The 22,629-nt window shown below is 40.8% G+C and overlaps 4 protein-coding genes across 8 annotated transcripts in view; all 4 read right to left on the reverse strand.

Moving 5' to 3' along the window:
- Nucleotides 1-22,629, reverse strand: part of LOC117555896 (protocadherin alpha-C2-like) — a 206,894-nt gene that overhangs the window by 129,681 nt on the left and 54,584 nt on the right. Inside the window, exon 1 of one of the 5 annotated variants that reach the window (XM_034230937.1) lies at nucleotides 305-2,686. The exons of the other annotated variants lie outside the window; for them this stretch is intronic. Within the exon in view, the coding sequence (XP_034086828.1) occupies nucleotides 305-2,686 (2,382 nt within the window). Of the gene's footprint in view, nucleotides 1-304; nucleotides 2,687-22,629 lie in introns of those variants that run through there. 5 annotated transcript variants of the gene reach the window in all.
- LOC117555734 (protocadherin alpha-3-like) lies at nucleotides 3,718-6,715 on the reverse strand. Its single transcript, XM_034230696.1, has one exon. The coding sequence runs from the start codon at nucleotides 6,382-6,384 to the stop codon at nucleotides 3,718-3,720; it is 2,667 nt and encodes an 888-aa protein (XP_034086587.1). The 5' UTR covers nucleotides 6,385-6,715.
- Nucleotides 7,009-9,840, reverse strand: LOC117555898 (protocadherin alpha-3-like). The gene has a single exon (XM_034230948.1). The coding sequence runs from the start codon at nucleotides 9,767-9,769 to the stop codon at nucleotides 7,313-7,315; it is 2,457 nt and encodes an 818-aa protein (XP_034086839.1). The 5' UTR covers nucleotides 9,770-9,840; the 3' UTR covers nucleotides 7,009-7,312.
- On the reverse strand, nucleotides 10,579-13,053 carry LOC117555908 (protocadherin alpha-3-like). The gene has a single exon (XM_034230958.1). It carries the CDS (start codon nucleotides 12,871-12,873, stop codon nucleotides 10,900-10,902), a length of 1,974 nt encoding a protein of 657 aa, XP_034086849.1. The 5' UTR covers nucleotides 12,874-13,053; the 3' UTR covers nucleotides 10,579-10,899.

The following is a 22,629-nucleotide window of genomic DNA, read 5'->3' on the forward strand; positions in this document are numbered from 1 at the left end:
ACGTTTAAACCATTTAGTTCAGCACCGTGGATAGCGAGTTACACACAGATTGCAAATCAACAACCACCTTTACAGCAATGTAAAAACCATCAACAAATTCATAGCAAGCTACAAATTCAGTTACCATCTTTGCTTTTCTTTATATAAATTCCGTCTTAAATAAAAAGTATACGGTCCATGTAAAAGCCATGACCGTTAGCACACATGTCTCTAACCTGACTTAGTTCAAACCACGACATGTCCTAGCAATATGCTCTATAAACAGAACACGTACAGCAATGATTTAATGTATTTCATTTCTTACCTTGTCTGTGTTGGGTAAAGTCTGAGTTCTGGTAAAAGTGTCTCCTCCGTTAATACTGATCAGCTCACCATCTACAGGCGGAAACGGTCCGGGGAAAACCACTACGTCACTCTTCATTGTGTCTGAGCTGAAACACACGTCGTACTGCTGAGTAGATTTAGAGTAAGACCAGCTCCCGTCAGGGTGGGTGGTGATCATTGGGGCGCTGTACCTGCTGAAACTGCCGTCTGTCCTGTGGCATTTGACAGCTATTAAACTGATGAGGCTCAGCAGGAAGATCACTGACACCGACACAATGGCGATCAGCAGATAGAGGTTCAAATCTGAGAAGCTCTCCTCCTGTATGGGCACATGTCTGAACTGGGTCTGGATGTCAGCTGTGCTTTCAACCACCACCACATCAATAGAGACAGTAGCTGACAGGGAGGGTTCTCCGTTATCAGAAACCAACACCACCAAGGGGTGAGTTTTCAGGTCATTGTCACTCATTCTCCTCTTAGTCCTGATTTCTCCGCTACTGGTTCCGATCCGGAAGAGGTTGTTTCCTTTGGGTTCAGAGAGGTGATACGAAAGCAGCGCATTGTATCCAGAGTCTGCGTCTACAGCCCTGATCTTTGCCACAAAGTATCCCGCCTCAGCAGAATAGGGGATGCTCTCACTGTTAACGGAGCCGTGCTCAGAATAGGGTGCGAGGACTGTTGGATTATTGTCATTGTCATCCAGAATTAAAACGTTCACAGTCACGTTGCTGCTGAGAGGAGGGACACCAGAGTCTGTGGCCTGCACTTTAAACTGAAACGTGTTTAACTCCTCATAGTTAAAAGACTGCAGGCTGACTATATCTCCAGTCTCTGAGTTGATGTTCAACATTGTAGATAACGGGACTGAGTCACTTTTACTTTGCAAAAAGGAATAGCTCACCTGGCCATTTTGACTGATATCGATATCAACTGCAGTTACTGTTTTAATTACTGTTCCTACTGGACTGTTTTCTTTCACATAAATATTAATGAACGGCTCTGAGAAGCGAGGCGGGTTATCATTTACATCAGACACATGCACTGTCACTATGTTGGTTCTGGAGAGAGGCGGAGTCCCTCCATCAGTCGCTACGATAACGACATTGTACTCGGATATAGTCTCTCTGTCAAGCGGACCATTAACTACCAACGAATAATAATTTTTGTAATTTGAGTCTAATTTAAAGGGGGCATCATTTGCAATGACTGCCTTTACTTCACCGTTTTTCCCACCATCTTTGTCCAGCACAGAAACTAGTGCTATAGCAGTTCCTACCCCTGCGTCCTCCTTCACAGTGTTTAGTAGTGACGTCACAGTGATCTCAGGAGCGTTATCATTTAGGTCCAATACTTCTACCAGCACTTTACAATGAGCAGACATTGGAGGCTGCCCTTTGTCACTGACCTGTGCGTGAATCTCAAAGGCAGGATTTTCTTCATAGTCGATCTTACCTCTGACTAAAATTGCACCTGATTTAGAATGCATTTCAAATAACTCTAAAACATGATCCTGACCTTTTTTTCTCAAAGAGTATTCTATCTCCTGGTTTAAACCCTCATCTGCGTCTGTTGCAATAAGAGTGGTCACAGTATACCCTGCTGGTAAGTTTTCAAAAATCTGAACTTTGTACAAAGATCTACTAAACACCGGGTGGTTGTCGTTAATATCCAAAACGTTGATTATGATTTGTGAGGTTCCCGATCTGGATGGATTTCCTCCATCCACTGCCGTTAGTGTGAGTTTTATTACAGAGTCATGCTCTCGATCTAATGATTTCTGCAGTACTAACTCAGCTGACACACTATCTCCCCCTTTTTGAATTTCTAAAGAAAAATAATCATTGTTACTGAGCTTGTATGTAGTAACACCGTTCTTTCCAACATCTGAATCAGATGCCTCTATCAATCCAAATTTCACTCCTGGTAAAGTATTTTCTCCAATGTCTAGTGACTGTAGTTGCTCAGAGAAAACAGGTGCATTGTCATTTATGTCTACTATATTTACCTCGAATCGGTAAAGCTTTAGTGGGTCATTTATCACGGCTTCTACATCGACAGTACATTGTGCAGCCTTCGCACAAAGCTCTTCACGGTCTATTCTTTCGCTGACATAAAGAACACCAGTTTTTAAATGTACGTCGAAATATTTTCTCTTTGTTCCGGCAACGATCTGAAACATACGAGACTCTAAATCCTGGACATTTAGATTTAGATCCTTGGCGATATTTCCAACAGAAGCCCCCGGGTTTACCTCCTCTGATATGGAATAGGAGAGCTGTCCATTCACTGCTTCCCAGCAACAATTCAGCAGCATGACCGCAACATATATCCCAAAAAGCCTCGTTCTGCTTGAGAAATCCATGATTGCTACCAACCGAGAAAAATAATAAGTCCAAGTCAAATCACTCCCGTAAAACAGCTATATTAAAATCAAAGTCTAATTCCTCCAATTTGATCAGGCAACTGGAACATGTTTTCACAATTTCCTCTCTCACCCTGCGTCCCGTAACAAAGCCCGGAGAACATGATCATCATCCTCTGTTTCTGGGAGGAGTCTTGTATATCCTAATCTAACCTACAAATGTCACGGTCTTCACTGTCCCCATGTGGTGACGAGAAAGAACTGCATTCAAATTGACAGACACAATGGAAATGATTTAACAACTAAGCCAAATGAGCATTTTAATATCAATAATGATATGTTTAAGTATTTAAAACAATCACAATGTATGCATTTTGACAAATCTTTATACTTGTTTTGTTCTCTTTATTGCTTTTCTATTTTATCCAAACCAATAGAGATGAACTAATATGCCAGCTAGATTGAGGCAACCATACAGAAATGACAGGAAACTATGAGTAAAACAAAACAACACATTGAAGATACATACATAATTGTAACTGGTTGTTCTTAAACAAATTGCAATAGTTCCCTATTTTGTAAAATAAAACGGCAAAGGAAACAGGCGTACGAAATGTAAATTATGATTTCTTCCCAAACTGTTATGAGACGGGGTAGACATCCTTCATGTTTAAATACAGAGATGTCTTAAACAAATATGCAAATACATGCGGCGTGGAACGAACCTATCTTCTTTCCATTGGACACATGTTCCATGCTGCATTTCCTGACCCCACACAACACCGTGGTGCTAGAATAGCACCACGGACAGCGGTAAACACTTATTTGGAAACGTTAGGATTTATGGCATTTACAAACTTTTATTGTTACTATAATTTATGTTACTACTGAGATTTTCAAAAAAAGTCCGAAGCAAAACACACATTCATGAATACAGGGTGGGAAAGTATCGACAAGTCATTTAACTTCACATACAATAAATATAAACACAAAGCCTTTTCAGCCTCATCTTTCGAGAGTTTTCTATCTCTTTATATTTTGTTTCTTACCTTGTCTGTGTTGGGTAAAGTCTGAGTTCTGGTAAAAGTGTCTCCTCCGTTAATACTGATCAGTTCACCATCTACAGGCGGAAACGGGCCGGGGAAAACCACTACGTCACTCTTCATTGTGTCTGAGCTGAAACACACGTCGTACTGCTGAGTAGATTTAGAGTAAGACCAGCTCCCGTCAGGGTGGGTGGTGATCATTGGGGCGCTGTACCTGCTGAAACTGCCGTCTGTCCTGTGGCATTTGACAGCTATTAAACTGATGAGGCTCAGCAGAAAGATCACTGACACCGACACAATGGCGATCAGCAGATAGAGGTTCAAATCAGAGAAGCTCTCCTCCTGTATGGTCACATGTCTGAACTGAGTCTGGATGTCAGCTGTGCTTTCAACCACCACCACATCAATAGAGACAGTAGCTGACAGGGAGGGTTCTCCGTTATCAGAAACCAACACCACCAAGGGGTGAGTTTTCAGGTCATTGTCCCTCATTCTCCTCTTAGTCCTGATTTCTCCGCTACTGGTTCCGATCCGGAAGAGGTTGTTTCCTTTGGGCTCAGAGAGGTGATACGAAAGCAGCGCATTGTATCCAGAGTCTGCGTCTACAGCCCTGATCTTTGCCACAAAGTATCCCGCCTCAGCAGAATAGGGGATGCTCTCACTGTTAACGGAGCCGTGCTCAGAATAGGGCGCGAGGACTGTTGGATTATTGTCATTTTCATCCAGAATTAAAACGTTCACTGTCACGTTGCTGCTGAGAGGAGGAACACCAGAGTCTGTGGCCTGTACTTTAAACTGAAACGTGTTTAACTCCTCATAGTTAAAAGACTGCAGGCTGACTATATCTCCAGTCTCTGAGTTAATGTTCAACATTGTAGATAACGGGACTGAGTCTCTTTTACTTTGCAAAAAGGAATAGCTCACCTGGCCATTTTGACTGATATCGACATCAACTGCAGTCACTGTTTTAATTACTGTTCCTACTGGACTGTTTTCTTTCACATACATATTAATGAACGGCTCTGAGAAGCGAGGTGGGTTATCATTAACATCAGACACATGCACTGTCACTATGTTGGTTCTGGAGAGAGGCGGAGTCCCTCCATCAGTCGCTACGATAACGACATTGTACTCGGGTATAGTCTCTCTGTCAAGCGGACCATTAACTACCAACGAATAATAATTTTTGTAATTTGTGTCTAATTTAAAGGGGACATCATTTGCAAGGACTGCCTTTACTTCACCGTTTTTCCCACCATCTTTGTCCAGCACAGAAACTAGTGCTATAGCAGTTCCTACCTCTGCGTCCTCCTTCACAGTGTTTAGTAGTGACGTCACAGTGATCTCAGGAGCGTTATCATTTAGGTCCACCACTTCTACCAGCACTTTGCAATGAGCAGACATCGGAGGCTGTCCTTTGTCACTGACCTGTGCGTGGATCTCAAAGGCAGGATTTAGTTCAAAGTCGATCTTACCTCTGACTAAAATTGCACCAGACTTGGAATCAATTTGAAATACATCTAAAATGTGATCCTGGCCTTTACTTCTCAATGAATATTCAATTTCAGCATTTAATCCCTCATCTGTGTCTGTTGCATTCAGAACTATTACAGTCTTACCAATTTCTAAGTTCTCAGAAATCCGTGCCTTGTATAAAGAGCTAGTGAAAACCGGGGCATTATCGTTATTATCTAAAACATTAATGATGATTTGAGATGTTCCTGATTTAGGTGGATTGCCACCGTCGACAGCAGTCACTGTTAGTCTTACAGTATTTTGTTTTTCTCGGTCTAATCCTTTCTGGAGCACAAGTTCGGCAGACACACTTTCTTCCCCCTTGTGCTCCTCTAAATAAAAATAATCATTTGTACTGAGCTTGTAAGTACTAACACTATTCTTTCTAACATCGAGATCTAACGCCCCTATAAATCCAAATTTCCCTCCTGGCACAGTGCTTTCAGCAATGTTAAGAGACTGCACATTCTCAGGGAAATATGGTGCATTGTCATTTATATCAACTATATTTACCTCGAATCGGTAAAGCTTCAGTGGATTGTTTATCACGGCCTCTACATCGACAGTGCATGTTGTAGCCTTCGCACAAAGCTCCTCACGGTCGATTCTTTCCTTGACATAAAGAACGCCCGTTTTTAAATGTACGTCGAAATATTTTCTCTTTGATCCGCTTAAAATCTGAAACATACGTGCCTCCAATTCGTGTACATTAAGATTTAGATCTTTAGCGAGATTTCCCACAGAAGTCCCCGGGTTTACCTCCTCTGACACAGAGTAAGAGAGCTGCCCAGACACCGCTTCCCAGCAACAATCCAAAAGAACAAGGACTATATAAATCCCAAAGGGGCTCCGTATCCTCCGCAGTGACATATTTGTATCCAACGTGAACAGAGCATATGGATGCTTATCTCCAAAATCCCGTTTTATCATTAAGGATGAAACCAAGTGCCAAAATCCAGTTCCTTGCTTGTTTAAGGGGTAACAGACGAAATGATGTCCACTCAAGCTATAGTCTTTCACTGCGCCTCTTTGTAACAAAGCTGAGCGAAACAGAATTATCCTCTGAATGTGGGAGGAGCCTGAAGCAACCAAGAGGCACTGAAAATGTGATGGTCTACAATGTCCCCGTGTGGACATTTAAAATCATTACTTTCAACACTGAAAACAAAAACAAAAATCACTTAATATCTGAACTCTCAAGAAAAGATACGTAATTGAAAAACATAAAATAACTGTCCAAGTGCCCAATTAACGTAACGAAATATTCGTATTTGTACAAAAACAGGATACAAATATAAATTACAAATAGACCATACTGCATTCTCCGTTTCTTGTTAAGCGTATGCACCATGGCAATGAGATTATGATTCAAAGCAATGATTCTCATTCTGATTATCACACAATCAATTGTGGTGAAATCTCTTCGACATCACGTATCAATAATAATAAAACAATGTAAGCAACTTGGTAACACTTATTAACACCTCAACTAATATGCATTAAAGTCAAATATAATGCATTTATAATGCTTTATATCACTAAAACAGAAATGCTACTTTCTGGTTCACAAAATATATCGATATATTTCCAACAATTGTTTACATTGTTATGATACAAAATATTATAGATGTGACTCAGTTATTCGTGGCTTGTGGATGCTCGTGATACACACTATATCAACTAGTAAGGACACATGTTATGTTGCAATAGTTCATGCATTTATCATAGTTCCTGCTTCATCATGAGTCATTATTTTGCATTGTTACAGAATTGTAGTTTGTTATGCACTCGTAAAATATTCTAAACGGTAGCGCTCATTTCAGCACCATGGACAACGAAATAGAAGTACTGTAGTGCTCTCGGAAGTATTTTGTTACTTCCACAGTACCTTAGCCCATGATTCGAAAACAACACATTTTTAAAAAACTGTTATAAATAACAATGTTGAAAGTTATCCGAAATAATTTGCGTATCAGGTATAAGTAAAGAGGAGCACGGAGGAACATGTTCCCTTTCAGCGGTACACCAGTAGAATTAAATAGCACATATGAAACGTGTTGCTTTTTCATATTTGTCTTACCTTGTCATTGTTGGGTAAAGTCTGAGTTCTGGTAAAAGTGTCTCCTCCGTTAATACTGATCAGTTCACCATCTACAGGCGGAAACGGGCCGGGGAACACCACTACGTCACTCTTCATTGTGTCTGAGCTGAAACACACGTCGTACTGCTGAGTAGATTTAGAGTAAGACCAGCTCCCGTCAGGGTGGGTGGTAATCATTGGGGCGCTGTACCTGCTGAAACTGCCGTCTGTCCTGTGGCATTTGACAGCTATTAAACTGATGAGGCTCAGCAGAAAGATCACTGACACCGACACAATGGCGATCAGCAGATACAGGTTCAAATCAGAGAAGCTCTTCTCCTGTATGGGCACATGTCTGAACTGAGTCTGGATGTCAGCTGTGCTTTCAACCACCACCACATCAATAGAGACAGTAGCTGACAGGGAGGGCTCTCCGTTATCAGAAACCAACACCAGCAAGGGGTGAGTTTTCAGGTCATTGTCACTCATTCTCCTCTTAGTCCTGATTTCTCCGCTACTGGTTCCAATCCGGAAGAGGTTGTTTCCTTTGGGCTCAGAGAGGTGATACGAAAGCAGCGCATTGTATCCAGAGTCTGCGTCTACAGCCCTGATCTTTGCCACAAAGTATCCCGCCTCAGCAGAATAGGGGATGCTCTCACTGTTAACGGAGCCGTGCTCAGAATAGGGCGCGAGGACTGTTGGATTATTGTCATTTTCATCCAGAATTAAAACGTTCACAGTCACGTTGCTGCTGAGAGGAGAAACACCAGAGTCTGTGGCCTGCACTTTAAACTGAAACGTGTTTAACTCCTCATAGTTAAAAGACTGCAGGCTGACTATATCTCCAGTCTCTGAGTTGATGTTCAACATTGTAGATAACGGGACTGAGTCACTTTTACTTTGCAAAAAGGAATAGCTCACCTGGCCATTTTGACTGATATCGATATCAACTGCAGTCACTGTTTTAATTACTGCTCCTACTGGACTATTTTCTTTCACATAAATATTAATGAATGGCTCTGAGAAGTGAGGCGGGTTATCATTTACATCAGACACATGCACTGTCACTATGTTGGTTCTGGAGAGAGGCGGAGTCCCTCCATCAGTCGCTACGATAACGACATTGTACTCGGATATAGTCTCTCTGTCAAGCGGACCATTAACTACCAACGAATAATAATTTTTGTAATTTGTGTCTAATTTAAAGGGGGCATCATTTGCAATGACTGCCTTTACTTCACCGTTTTTCCCACCATCTTTGTCCAGCACAGAAACTAGTGCTATAGCAGTTCCTACCTCTGCGTCCTCCTTCACAGTGTTTAGTAGTGACGTCACAGTGATCTCAGGAGCGTTATCATTTAGGTCCAATACTTCTACCAGTACTTTACAGTCTGCTGACATCGGAGGCTGCCCTTTGTCACTGGCCTGTGCGTGGATCTCAAAGGCAGGATTTAGTTCAAAGTCGATCTTACCTCTGACTAAAATTGCACCAGACTTGGAATCAATTTGAAATAAATCTAAAATGTGATCCTGGCCTTTACTTCTCAATGAATATTCAATTTCAGCATTTAATCCCTCATCTGTGTCTGTTGCATTCAGAACTATTACAGTTTTACCAATTTCTAAATTCTCAGAAATCCGTGCCTTGTATAAAGAGCTAGTGAAAACTGGAGCATTGTCGTTATTATCTAAAACATTAATGATCATTTGAGACGTTCCTGATTTAGGTGGATTGCCACCGTCGACAGCAGTCACTGTTAATCTTACAGTATTTTGTTTTTCTCGGTCTAAACCTTTCTGAAGTACAAGCCGGGCAGACACACTTTCTCCTCCTTTTTGAAGCTCTAAAGAAAAATAATCATTTGTACTGAGCTTGTAAGTACTAACACTATTCTTACCAACGTCGAGATCTGACGCCCCTATGAATCCAAATTTCCCTCCTGGCACAGTGCTTTCAGCAATGTTAAGAGACTGCACATTCTCAGGGAAATATGGTGCATTGTCATTTATATCAACTATATTTACCTCGAATCGGTAAAGCTTCAGTGGATTGTTTATCACGGCCTCTACATCGACAGTGCATGTTGTAGCCTTCGCACAAAGCTCCTCACGGTCGATTATTTCCTTGACATAAAGAACGCCCGTTTTTAAATGTACGTCGAAATATTTTCTCTTTGATCCGCTTACAATCTGAAACATACGTGCCTCCAATTCGTGTACATTAAGATTTAGATCTTTAGCGAGATTTCCCACAGAAGTCCCCGGGTTTACCTCCTCTGACACAGAGTAAGAGAGCTGCCCAGACACCGCTTCCCAGCAACAATCCAAAAGAACAAGGACTATATAAATCCTAAAGGCGCTCCGTATCCTCCGCAGTGACATATTTGTATCCAACGTGAACAGAGCATATGGATGCTTATCTCCAAAATCCCGTTTTATCATTAAGGATGAAACTAAGTGCCAAAATCCATGTCCTTGCTTGTTTAAGGGGTAACAGACGAAATGATGTCCACTCAAGCTATAGTCTTTCACTGCACTTCTTTGTAACAAAGCTGAGCGAAACAGAATTATCCTCTGAATGTGGGAGGAGCCTGAAGCAACCAAGAGGCACTGAAAATGTGATGGTCTACAATGTCCCCGTGTGGTCATTTAAAATCATTACTTTCAACACTGAAAACAAAAACAAAAATCACTTAATATCTGAACTCTCAAGAAAAGATACGTAATTGAAAAACACAAAATAACTGTCCAAGTGCCCAATTAACGTAACGAAATATTCGTATTTGTACAAAAACAGGATACAAATATAAATTACAAATAGACCATACTGCATTCTCCGTTTCTTGTTAAGCGTATGCACCATGGCAATGAGATTATGATTCAAAGCAATGATTCTCATTCTGATTATCACACAATCAATTGTGGTGAAATCTCTTCGACATCACGTATCAATAATAATAAAACAATGTAAGCAACTTGGTAACACTTATTAACACCTCAACTAATATGCATTAAAGTCAAATATAATGCATTTATAATGCTTTATATCACTAAAACAGAAATGCTACTTTCTGGTTCACTAAATATATCGATATATGTCCATTTTTTTTTTACATTGTTATGATACAAAATATTATAGATGTGACTCAGTTATTCGTGGCTTGTGGATGCTCGTGATACACACTACATCAACTGTAGTAAGGACACATGTTATGTTGCAATAGTTCATGCATTTATCATAGTTCCTGCTTCATCATGAGTCATTATTTTGCATTGTTACAGAATTGTATTTTGTTATGCACTCGTAAAATATTCTAAACGGTAGCGCTCATTTCAGCACCATGGACAACGAAATAGAAGTACTGTAGTGCTCTCGGAAGTATTTTGTTACTTCCACAGTACCTTAGCCCATGATTCGAAAACAACACATTTTTAAAAAACTGTTATAAATAACAATGTTGAAAGTTATCCGAAATAATTTGCGTATAAGTAAAGAGGAGCACGGAGGAACATGTTCCCTTTCAGCGGTACACCTGTAGAATTAAATAGCACATATGAAACGTGTTGCTTTTTCATATTTGTCTTACCTTGTCTGTGTTGGGTAAAGTCTGAGTTCTGGTAAAAGTGTCTCCTCCGTTAATACTGATCAGTTCACCATCTACAGGCGGAAACGGTCCGGGGAAAACCACTACGTCACTCTTCATTGTGTCTGAGCTGAAACACACGTCGTACTGCTGAGTAGATTTAGAGTAAGACCAGCTCCCGTCAGGGTGGGTGGTGATCATTGGGGCGCTGTACCTGCTGAAACTGCCGTCTGTCCTGTGGCATTTGACAGCTATTAAACTGATGAGGCTCAGCAGAAAGATCACTGACACCGACACAATGGCGATCAGCAGATACAGGTTCAAATCAGAGAAGCTCTTCTCCTGTATGGTTACATGTCTGAACTGGGTCTGGATGTCAGCTGTGCTTTCAACCACCACCACATCAATAGAGACAGTAGCTGACAGGGAGGGTTCTCCGTTATCAGAAACCAACACCACCAAGGGGTGAGTTTTCAGGTCATTGTCACTCATTCTCCTCTTAGTCCTGATTTCACCGCTACTGGTTCCGATCCGGAAGAGGTTGTTTCCTTTGGGCTCAGAGAGGTGATACGAAAGCAGCGCATTGTATCCAGAGTCTGCGTCTACAGCCCTGATCTTTGCCACAAAGTATCCCGCCTCAGCAGAATAGGGGATGCTCTCACTGTTAACGGAGCCGTGCTCAGAATAGGGCGCGAGGACTGTTGGATTATTGTCATTTTCATCCAGAATTAAAACGTTCACAGTCACGTTGCTGCTGAGAGGAGGGACACCAGAGTCTGTGGCCTGCACTTTAAACTGAAACGTGTTTAACTCCTCATAGTTAAAAGACTGCAGGCTGACTATATCTCCAGTCTCTGAGTTGATGTTCACCATTGAGGACAACGGATTACTACGATCTAAAAGAGAATAGCTAACGTGTCTGTTTTGGTCAACGTCAGCATCAGTTGCAGTCACTGTTTTAATGACTCCTCCCACTGCACTGTTTTCCTTCACATAGACATTAATTAGCGGCTCTGGGAACAGCGGTGCATTATCATTTATATCAGACACGTGTATGGAAAGTATGCTCGTGCTGGAGAGTGATGGGGTTCCTTTATCGGTGGCCACTATGGTTACATTGTAGATAGAGACTCTCTCTCTGTCCAGGGGCCCGTCAACTAACAAAGAATAATAATTCTTGTAGTTTGTTTCGAGTTTAAGTGGGACCTCGTTTTTAATTAGAATTTTCACATCACCGTTTTCCCCACCATCCTTATCGAGGACTGACACTAGAGCAACTACAGTGCCTACCTCAGCGTCCTCTTTCACTGTGGTGTGTAGTGACGTCACGGTGATCTCAGGAGCATTATCGTTTATGTCCATTACCTCTACCAGCACTTTACAGTGAGCGGACATTGGAGGCTGCCCTTTATCACTGGCTTCTACACGTATCTCAAAAGCTTTTTTTTCTTCAAAGTCAATATTACCTTTTACCTTAATAACACCCGTCTGACTATCAATTTCAAACATATCAAGTACGTGATCTTGATCTTTGCTTCTTAGTGAATATACAATGTCACTGTTCAGGCCCTCATCTGCATCTGTGGCGTTCACAGTGATTACTATTGTACCGAGAGGCGTGTTTTCTGAAACTTCAGTCTTATACAACGTCTGGGTGAATATTGGAAGGTTATCGTTATTGTCTAAAACATGAACAACGATTTGTGAAATGCCTGATTTTGGAGGATTTCCTCCATCTACCGCGGTCAGTGTCATTGTGATCACAGGTTGCTTCTCTCGGTCTAAAGCTTTCTGCAAAACTAACTCGGCAGACACACTGTCCCCTTCTTTGTGCAGTGCCAAGGAGAAATGCTCATTTTGGCTTAATTTGTAATTACTGACTCCATTTCTCCCCACATCTACATCAGTTGCTTGAGATAATGCGAATTTCACCCCTGGTAAAGAGCTCTCTGCGATGTACATATTTTGCAAATCGGTCGTAAACAATGGAGCATTGTCATTAATATCTAAAATATCTACATCGATACGGTAAAGCTTCAACGGGTTATTAATGACAGCCTCTTCACTGACTGAGCATTTCAGTTCCTCTGCGCAAAGCTCCTCTCTGTCTATTCTCTCACTGACATATAGTACACCAGTCTTTACATTTACCTCGAATAATTTTCTCTTTGATCCGGTAACAATTTGAAACATGCGTGATTCCAAGTCCTGTGATTTAAGGTTTAGGTCCTTTGCGATATTTCCAACAGGAGTCCCCGGGTTCACCTCCTCTGAGACTGAATAGGAGAGCTGCCCCGACACGGTTTCCCAGTGACAATCCAGTAGAAAGACTCCTAGAAATATCCCAAAATAGCTCCGTCCACAAGGCAAAGACATGTTTCTGTTCAATGTAAAAAAAAAAATCATAAATAAGGCTCAGATATTTCTGAGCTCAGATATTTCAAACCGTATGGAAGATATCGACGAAGTGAGCTTTGAATATAATTCTGCTGTTTTCCACCGTCCTGCCTTTATAACAAAGACTGTATAGATTGGGTCCAATCGCCTGAAAACGGGAGGGGCCTAGGTCTGTAAGAACCGAGTGCTCTGTCTCTTGATGGATCAACAGCGGCGCTATGTGGCGAAATAGAAAACATCTATAGATGTGAGTGAAAATGTAATGTTGTCTCCTCTTAAGCAGAATTTACCTCACACCATGAAATATTGATTATCATATGTGCTGCTCAACCATTTTCTAAAAATATAATTTCAGCACAACGGACAACACACCCAAGAGCAATTATTTAAATCTCTCTCTCTCTCTCTCTCTCTCTCTCTCTCTCTCTCTCTCCTCTCTCTCTCTCTCTCTCTCTCTCTCCTCTCTCTCTCTCTCCTCTCTCTCTCTCTCTCCTCTCTCTCTCTCTGCCGTCCTCTCTCTCTCTCTCTCTCTCTCTCTCTCTCTCTCTCTCTCTTTCATATATATGTATTCATATGCTATCTGGGGACTTTGTTTGTTAGTTATTTGGGTATTCCAAAGGCAATTTGTGAATTGCACCAAGGATCCCTGTGATACTTGCATCCTGCATTTTTGACTTGTTTTGTGTTATTGTGTTGTATTAACACACATTTGTATGAATTCATTCCTGGAAGAAAACACAGTGCATTAAAACAACTGCAACAGGAAGCTGAACAGTAGCCAAAACATTTTAAAATAATAATACATTTTCCTCCCACTGCTTTCATTTCTCTCTCTTTTCCTTTTTTATTTTATTTTTCATTCTTTAGGGTAATACATAAACATAATTGGACCCTATTGTTGTGCTGCATAAACATCCTTGAGCTTTAGTGTATTGTACCGTTCCTCCGTATTTCCACAGAGACAGTAGTCATGAGTTTATGAACGTTCTCTCGTTTGTAATCCCAGGATTAAGCCCTGGCTTCAGAAACTCCTGTCCTATTTCCATTCTGTACGAAACATGATTTGATTTGCAAATATTAATAACCATCACGCACTGAGCTGCTGTCATCCGTAAACTCCAAAATCCAATGATAATAATAGCTCACAATGCATGTGCTCAATTCTCCTAATGTCGGACGCAGAAAATAGTATGCGGTATACAGAGTAAAATGAACGTCTAGGTTACTTGTTTATACACACACACACACACACACACACACACACACACACACACACACACACACACACACACACACACACACACACACACACACACACACACACACACACACACACACACACACACACACACACACACACACACAAACACACACACCACCTGGCCCATCAGACCCAGACTTCCCATGATGAAATTCAATGATTCATAGTTTATTTGTAGGTCACTGTCTGTACTGCACTGGCCTTAAAGGACTTTAGTCTGGATTATTTTTCTCAAATAATCAACATGACACACATGGGCGACCAATACTGCAGATTACTCAGCACTATAAAGATAATGTTTTACCACATATTTTGCTCTGTGGCTTGCAGGTATTGACTTTGTTTTGTAGGTTAAATGGAAATAGCCATTTACGTAGGTCCTGAAAGACATGTACTACAATCAGTCATACCAAGATATAACAACAGCTATACAAGTGTCTATAATTAGCTTAGTCTTGCATTGCCCACACAAAGTATTGTAATATAAGATATCGTTCTGAATCCAGCAAAGTCAGGGCCTGTTACTGAGCATGCTCTGTAGGCAATGTGGAGGAAACCCTGATTATGTCATGGAGACATAAAAAGAGGCTGACCACATCTCCCCCTCTTCCAATGCCACATACAGCTCCTCTGGGAAGCATGCAGAGAGGTAAATTCATCCATTAATAGCTCTGTATATGCACCAATGCAGAAACTAATATCATTAAGTTTGAATTGAAAATGAGGACAATAATTGAGATTTCATCAATTAACTCTGTATTCATTGATGATAGTCATATTTCCTGAGGATATGATCATTTGCTGCATAATTAATAATGAATAAATGGGGGTTTGGAAAAACACACAGTACTCACTCCCTGAAACCAGGGAAATGTGCATAATAAACCTAGTGGGTAAATACATGTGTGCCTTTTAACCTGCTTCTCTGTCTGTAGTTCCCTCATCACGTGATTAAGTTAAAAGGAGGAACAGTATAGGCTGCACCATGAGCAGTGTGATCAAAGGGGCAGAGGAAGCGGAAGGAGAGGGGAGGGGGTGGCAGAGGCGGAAGCAGTCAACAGCACTTTTTAAGGCGTGTTCACTGCATTATTAAAGGTCTAACTCTACATATAGCGACCAAATAAGCTTATATTTCTCCTCAATAAGAATCATGTAATGATGGACCTTTGCATAGTCATTAGCTGTGTGTGTGCTTGTGAGTAAATGTGTCTTATAAGGGCATGTACTGTACTGTTCATCTGTGTGTGAGTAGATGGGGGAAGGGTGCTGCACATGCTCCAAGGCAGGTCCCCCGCCCCTTTTCTCTCTCCTTCTGCACAGCTCTCTTGTCTCCATAGCAACACCATCTCAGGCACAGACATGGTGCACAAACATACACCCTTCTACATCCAGAAGCCTATTGGTCTATTTTTTCTACGAGTGCAATAGTATAAAAATGAACACACTTCATAGGATGTTCTACCCACTTCTAAATGTGTCTCTGCTACTCTACTGTATACTTTCACATAGCCCTTTCATCACACTGAACAAACAAGAACACATTGTGACACACACACACACACACACACACACACACACACACACACACACACACACACACACACACACACACACACACACACACACACACACACACACACACACACACACACACACACACACACACACACACACACACACACACACACACTCAAAAACAACTAATACCAGGCTGTCCACAGTTGCAGTTGTGTTGCTCATGCATTGATAATGTAGCACTGCAGCAGCATATTCACTATGACAGATTCACTTTAGCAGCAGTGCCGGCTTCTTGTTCCACCCCCACAGCCCCACAGAAAGCCTGACCTTTGTATCCAGCCAGGCCCAACCCAATCCTCTCTGGTCCAGGGCTCTGGGGACCACCCCCACTCCTGCAGTCTGCACACTACATCCTGCTTTGTGTGACGAGATACTGATGTCATTTAGCTATTTCTGTGTGGAGCAGAGCTCATCACGGCACAAGGGGGCAACCTAGTCCCTGTGCATGTTTCACTCAGTACTAACCCTCCAGTTATATATCATGCTTTTTGTCTAGATGTAATCTTTTTTTGCTTTTCCTTTGTGCAGAGACTTATTTAAAGGGGCATTTTTTCTGGCGACTCTCTGATAAACAGCTGTGATACGACTCATGGAGCATTTGATTTTTGAAATGTGCTTGTTTATGACTTTGTATGAACCCCACACAAATAGTACTCTCCTAGACCACTATACTCACACTGGCATGCACACCAACAGCTATACATGACCAGATGCCAGAGGTTAACACCTGAACATCAGCAATGATACAAAGACAGAGAAAGAAAGGGAGAGAGAAAGGGAGGTTGGAGACCATAAATCACTCCTATTTAATCCAACTATCACTTAATCATTTACTTCCAAATCTGCAACTGCACTGGTTTCTGGAGTAAGTAGGACAGGGGCAGGTCCAGGGAAACATGAGCCGGAACAAAATGAAAACCAGGACACAGCAATATGGAGCTTGCCCAAACACACACACGTGCACATACACTAGAGATAAAACTTGAGGCACACCAACATGGTGTTCACTCATTTGGAAAGTATGCCCACAAATCACATAATGAGTTACTCTACTGTAAAATAACAGACGAGAAGCAGCGTGTTATTGAGGCTCGGGTTCTATTTGATGAGCTGTCATCGCTTAATGAAGGAGATATTTACATTTGAACTCGGCACACAGGCCTATTATTGCAATACATTTTCTAAACAACCCTTTGTTTGTTTCTTCACAAGTTGATGGACTGTTACAACGTATGTTGTTTTGTTGCCTCTCTTTCAAACGGTAGCCATTGCTTACAATACATTTATTAATTTATGTAATTATTTACCTTTTTTGTTTTATTTATTATCTCCATTTCGTCTTATAGTTTATTTGTTGTGCTCTTTTGAGTCTTGGATTACAAATGATTTCAGCTTTATTGAAAATGAGGTTACTGCCTCAATGTGTTTCCACAATATAAACGTTGAATTTAGAAATAATATATAAACATCATTTTAAAATCCTGCTATTATAATTTCAGTTGTTACACAAAGTCAACAGACAGGGTGAGTTAATAAACTTATAACAATGAATATAGTCATTCATGGAAAGCATCTATATAGAGTACTGCAGGAAGGAATCCTCAGGGTGTGTGTGGTGTTCATATATTTCTGTGTATACAAGAGGTGTGACATGGTAATGGTAAAAGAGATAAACAAAAAGATAAACTATGTGTCCATGAATTGTACAGAACTTAAAATGTCCAAATGTATCTCATATATATATATTTTAAAATCATCAAATGTAGCTAAAAGCATGTAGAAGCAGGGGTACTTTCAAGGTTTACTTTGCAACAGTAGACCATTAATCAAAAATGTCAATAAAACAGGATGTAAAACAGGCTTTGGAAGCAGCAAAGCTAGCATGGGAATCTGATTGGTCAGCTAGAATCAATGTGACTGTAATGGACACTCTGATTGGCTCAACATTGTGCCTGGAGACAAAGGCAGTGTCTGATGGATCTCTGCTTTCACAGGGTGTACCCATAATAGATTCACTACACCCCCCCCCCTCTTGTATCCATGGTGACGCAGATGCAGCCGTCAGCGCCCCTCCCTGCACCCCCCTAAACCGCACCCATCTTTGTGAGCCCATATACCAAGGACATAACCAAATATACGCGTTACATTTGTCTAAAGTGCATATATTTTCCACATTGTTCCAAACATTTCATATAAGGTCCCCCTCCCTACTCTCTTTCTCTTCTATTCTCTCTCTCTATCTCAATCTCTTATTCCCAGTCAAGCACAGGGACAGCATGAACCAACATTTTTTTTATGAGATTAAGAATAAGCTAGTAATAAATATAAACTAATCTAGCTTCATAGTCAGGCATGGATAACCTCGATTTGTCAATCAAACTGTTCACTGAGGGGGAGAGAATAGGCATTAATGGCTTTAATCAGCACGAAAAATGGGACAGGATCAGCTTTCTGTGGATCAATACTAACACAGAAAACTCAATAATAATATCAGTCAATAGACTGCCCCATACAGAGTGGCATCATGCTAAATAATTGAATGTATTGACACAGACACACATAAGGGGCAAAAGAAAAATGCATGTCATTTATACTTTTCGCCACAAGGGGGGGCTTTTTTACCCCTCTTTTTTTTCTCTATAGCAGTTTCCACAGACAGACTGATGTTAGAGGCAGGCACTGCTTTAAAACCTCATATCAGATTAGCACGCTCACACACTCCAAAACATTATATTTGTGGTACTGAGATACTAGCAACCTTGGTGTCAGCCGCACATTTCCTCTTAGTTTAGTTTATTTAGTTTTTTCGAGCGTGTAAAACCAAAGAAAATACAAATGAAACAAAAGATGATACATACATGATACAGTATTATACAAATGAATGCAATAACAAAACGAAATATGTAATTAATAATTGAATAATCTGTAGTATTATTGTCTGATATCAATAAACAACAAAGCTTTAGCTAATTACACGTCCGACCCCTTCTCCCTTTTTTTTTCTTTTGTTATTACTTAATATATGTTAACATACAATATAAATGTATACTTATAATCTTGAATAATTGATAAAATCATTCATATAATATATACAGGCAAGTTAGGAGAATGCGGAAATTAAAATGTCCTCCTTCTTAGATGGGGATGGAGATGTGGATGTTTCTAACAATACCTGCACATTCCCACCCAGCCTGATACATATCAAAACAAAGAGGGAATAACCGAGAGATAAATCCATCAGCCACAACTGACGACTATGCAGAATATCCTTTATAGAGAACTCTATACTTTATATCATTCACATATTACGAGTAATTACACAACTGCAACTATAAAGCTTAGTGTATCCACACACACACACACACACACACACACACACACACACACACACACACACACACACACACACACACACACACACACACACACACACACACACACACACACACACACACACACACACACACACACACACACACACACACACACACACACACACACACACACTTATATTTCGCATACATTAGCAAACTAAACCTACATGTATTGATGTAGCATTGTGTAATGTCTATTTTTAGTTTCTTATCAGTTATGCAGTATACGCAGCAGGCAGTGCTGCAAGTGAAGTGCAATGCAGGTGCAGGCCTGATGCGCTAGGGCTTGGCCCATTTCTTTAAAAAAAAAAAGAGGTCTGAATAATAGAGGAGAGTGCTGGCCTGCAGAGAATCTGATGGAAACAGCTGAAATGGCTTTGTGAGGCTGCTCCACTTCCCGCAGAAAGAGAACTATTTATAAAAATAATGACTTGCCAACCAATCATTTAAGATTTAAGCCTCTGTTGCTGCCGGTCTCCGAGAATAGCAAACACAATCTTCCACTCTCATCAGTATCAAAACGTAAACACCTACATGGCCATCCCACTAGCATGTGTAGCAACAGAAGCTTTTTATGATGTGGTTAGTATGTTAAGTGCACCATGAGTGTGCAATTTAGCTTAAATATGTGTGTGTGTTACAAATGCTAGCAAGGCTTCCGACATGCAGATACATTAAGGTTATTATCACCTCAATCAGGCCAACGTTTATACAGATTAACAATAGCAGAATGAAAAATAAATAATAAGCAGTCTGCACATAAGTCTGAGATTTAAAGGTGAGTGTCATCCTAGCTTTCTCTCTGTTGCCCTGTCAAAGCTACTCCTCATGGCATCATTAAGATGATTCCACTTAATCGCATTAGAGGAGTAACATAGAATTATTACTTTACACACTTTGCAGAGGCCTTAATCCAGGGCAAGTGGGAATACTGACAGCAGCAGCAGAATAGAAGAAGGCTTCGACAGGAATTTCATATTTGTAACACCTGAAGAAACACTGATCATGTTTTAGTTACTAACCATACAGCATATCATATAATGTCCTAGTGATATGTACTGCAGGGCTGGATCGCAACATATTTCTGTTTTACTGGTCACTGAGTATTCTTCTTTCTTTTTCTTTCTTTTCTTTCACATATTTGCTTCATAAGAATCACTACCAGTTCATTTTATTTCTCTAGTTCACAGTTATAGGACAAAGCAAAGTGAATCAGGATTAAGTTGAACATAAGGGAGTAAACAAGGGCTTAGGGAACAATTATGATCTAGTCTTATTGCAAAGACCCCATTTACTGTAGTCTGTAAACAAGCAGACCAAACTCCTTGTTGTTTTGGTTTTCTTTCTTTTTTTAACGCCCTTTGATGTCTCTATCTTCTCTTGTTTTGCTCCTCTACTCACATTAAAGAGATTCTCTTCATTATCTGGAATATGATAGATCATCTAGCCTAGTGTCTGATGTGTAACATTACATTTGTTTAGAAGTTTTTCTTATCGATATATCTTGTAACAGCTAAACACAACCAACATGTACATTAGAGCCACTGAGACCTGGACTGTTAGTTAAAAGCTTCATGAGACACAAATACTTGATTGCAACTAAAAACACAACGTAATGACACCTTCATTTACAAATCTGCAAAACTAAGTATGCAATTAAGCATGTTCTCATCCTCTAATACCCTGACTCTGCAAGTATGAAACTATTATGCGTGGCTAAACACAGTCTAAGAGTATCAAATGCAATTGTAAGACCAAAATGTCATCATCTGAAATAAACAATTGTTATTTGTAGTTCAACAAAAAACATTATACATTTGGAGATTACCTTAAATCAGATTACATATACGTTATATATAAGGCTATATGATTTTACTCAAATCCCCATATAATAAAGCACTAATTATATGTTGATTCTAACTATATTTACTTTATAACTGATACTGTTTCATACACAATCATGTGTAATTGTCACTTGACTGGTAGTGCAACTCTCTCATACACACACACCAAACCTATACATTAGGCACAAGGCTGCACACCAGGATCCAGCAGAGCCTTATCTTTCAATGAGACCTGATGAAATGCACACCCTCCATAAAGACTCATACACAACAACATGTATCATATAGTACATATGGTGCAAAATGACCTTAATTACTCAGTGCATAGAGCATAGCTTCAAATAAAAGAAAAGTTGAGAGGCAATATTGAAACCTGTGGTACTAAAAAACAATAGACCAGTTGAAGTCATCCTGGACACCACCCTCTCCTTCCAGGCGCACATCAAATCTGTCACCAAATCGGATTTCTACCACCTCAAAAACATTGAATACACGCTTTCATCACCTCCCGCCTCGACTATTGCAATGGAGTCCTGTCCGGGGTTCCCAACAAAGCCCTGGCTCCAATACGTCCAGAACTCTGCCGCCAGGCTTCTCACCCACACCAAGCCCTGGCAACACATCACCCACACCCTCATCCACCTTCACTGGCTGCTGGTCAAGTCCCGGATCTAGTACAAAACACTCCTCCTCACTTACAAGTCTCTCCATGCCCTCGCCCCCCAGTACTTATCGGACCTCCTCCATCCCTAAACCCCTTCTCGGAGTCTGCGGTCCTCAGACACGGGCCTGCTCCCCATTCCCCGCTCTCGCCTCCGAACTGTTGGTGACCGGGCGTTCAGTGTTGCGGCCCCCCCCATCCCATCTGGAATGCACTTCCTGCAAGATCCGCAATGCTGCTTCCCTGGACATCTTCAAGTCATCATTAAAAACTCACCTGTTCACCATGGCCTTTGACCCCTAACCCATCACAGTCCCCCTGCTTCCACTCATTGCTATTTATTACATTATTATTTGCCCCTTTTGTTTGTTTGTTTGTTCACCATGTAAAGCGGCCTTGGGTCTCTTGAAAGGCGCAATACAAATGTAATCTATTATTATTATTAAAAGCCTATTTTGATAACATCATGGAATATCTTTGATAAAGCCATGCCTTTCAGTATCTCTGACAGTTCTCACGCTGCATATGAAGTAGCCCTTCACAATTGTTCTGTCAATTCAGTTAAAAACAATATGAATACAGGACACACGCACTTACAATTAG

The sequence above is a fragment of the Gymnodraco acuticeps genome, unplaced genomic scaffold, assembly GCF_902827175.1.
Source record: "Gymnodraco acuticeps unplaced genomic scaffold, fGymAcu1.1, whole genome shotgun sequence".
Lineage (NCBI taxonomy): Eukaryota > Metazoa > Chordata > Actinopteri > Perciformes > Bathydraconidae > Gymnodraco > Gymnodraco acuticeps.

Bases quoted from the DNA above. Each gene is read 5' to 3' on its own strand.
- LOC117555734 (XM_034230696.1), bottom strand. From the start codon at position 6,384: ATGTCCACACGGGGACATTGTAGACCATCACATTTTCAGTGCCTCTTG.
- LOC117555898 (XM_034230948.1), bottom strand. From the start codon at position 9,769: ATGATAAAACGGGATTTTGGAGATAAGCATCCATATGCTCTGTTCACG.
- LOC117555908 (XM_034230958.1), bottom strand. From the start codon at position 12,873: ATGTACATCGCAGAGAGCTCTTTACCAGGGGTGAAATTCGCATTATCT.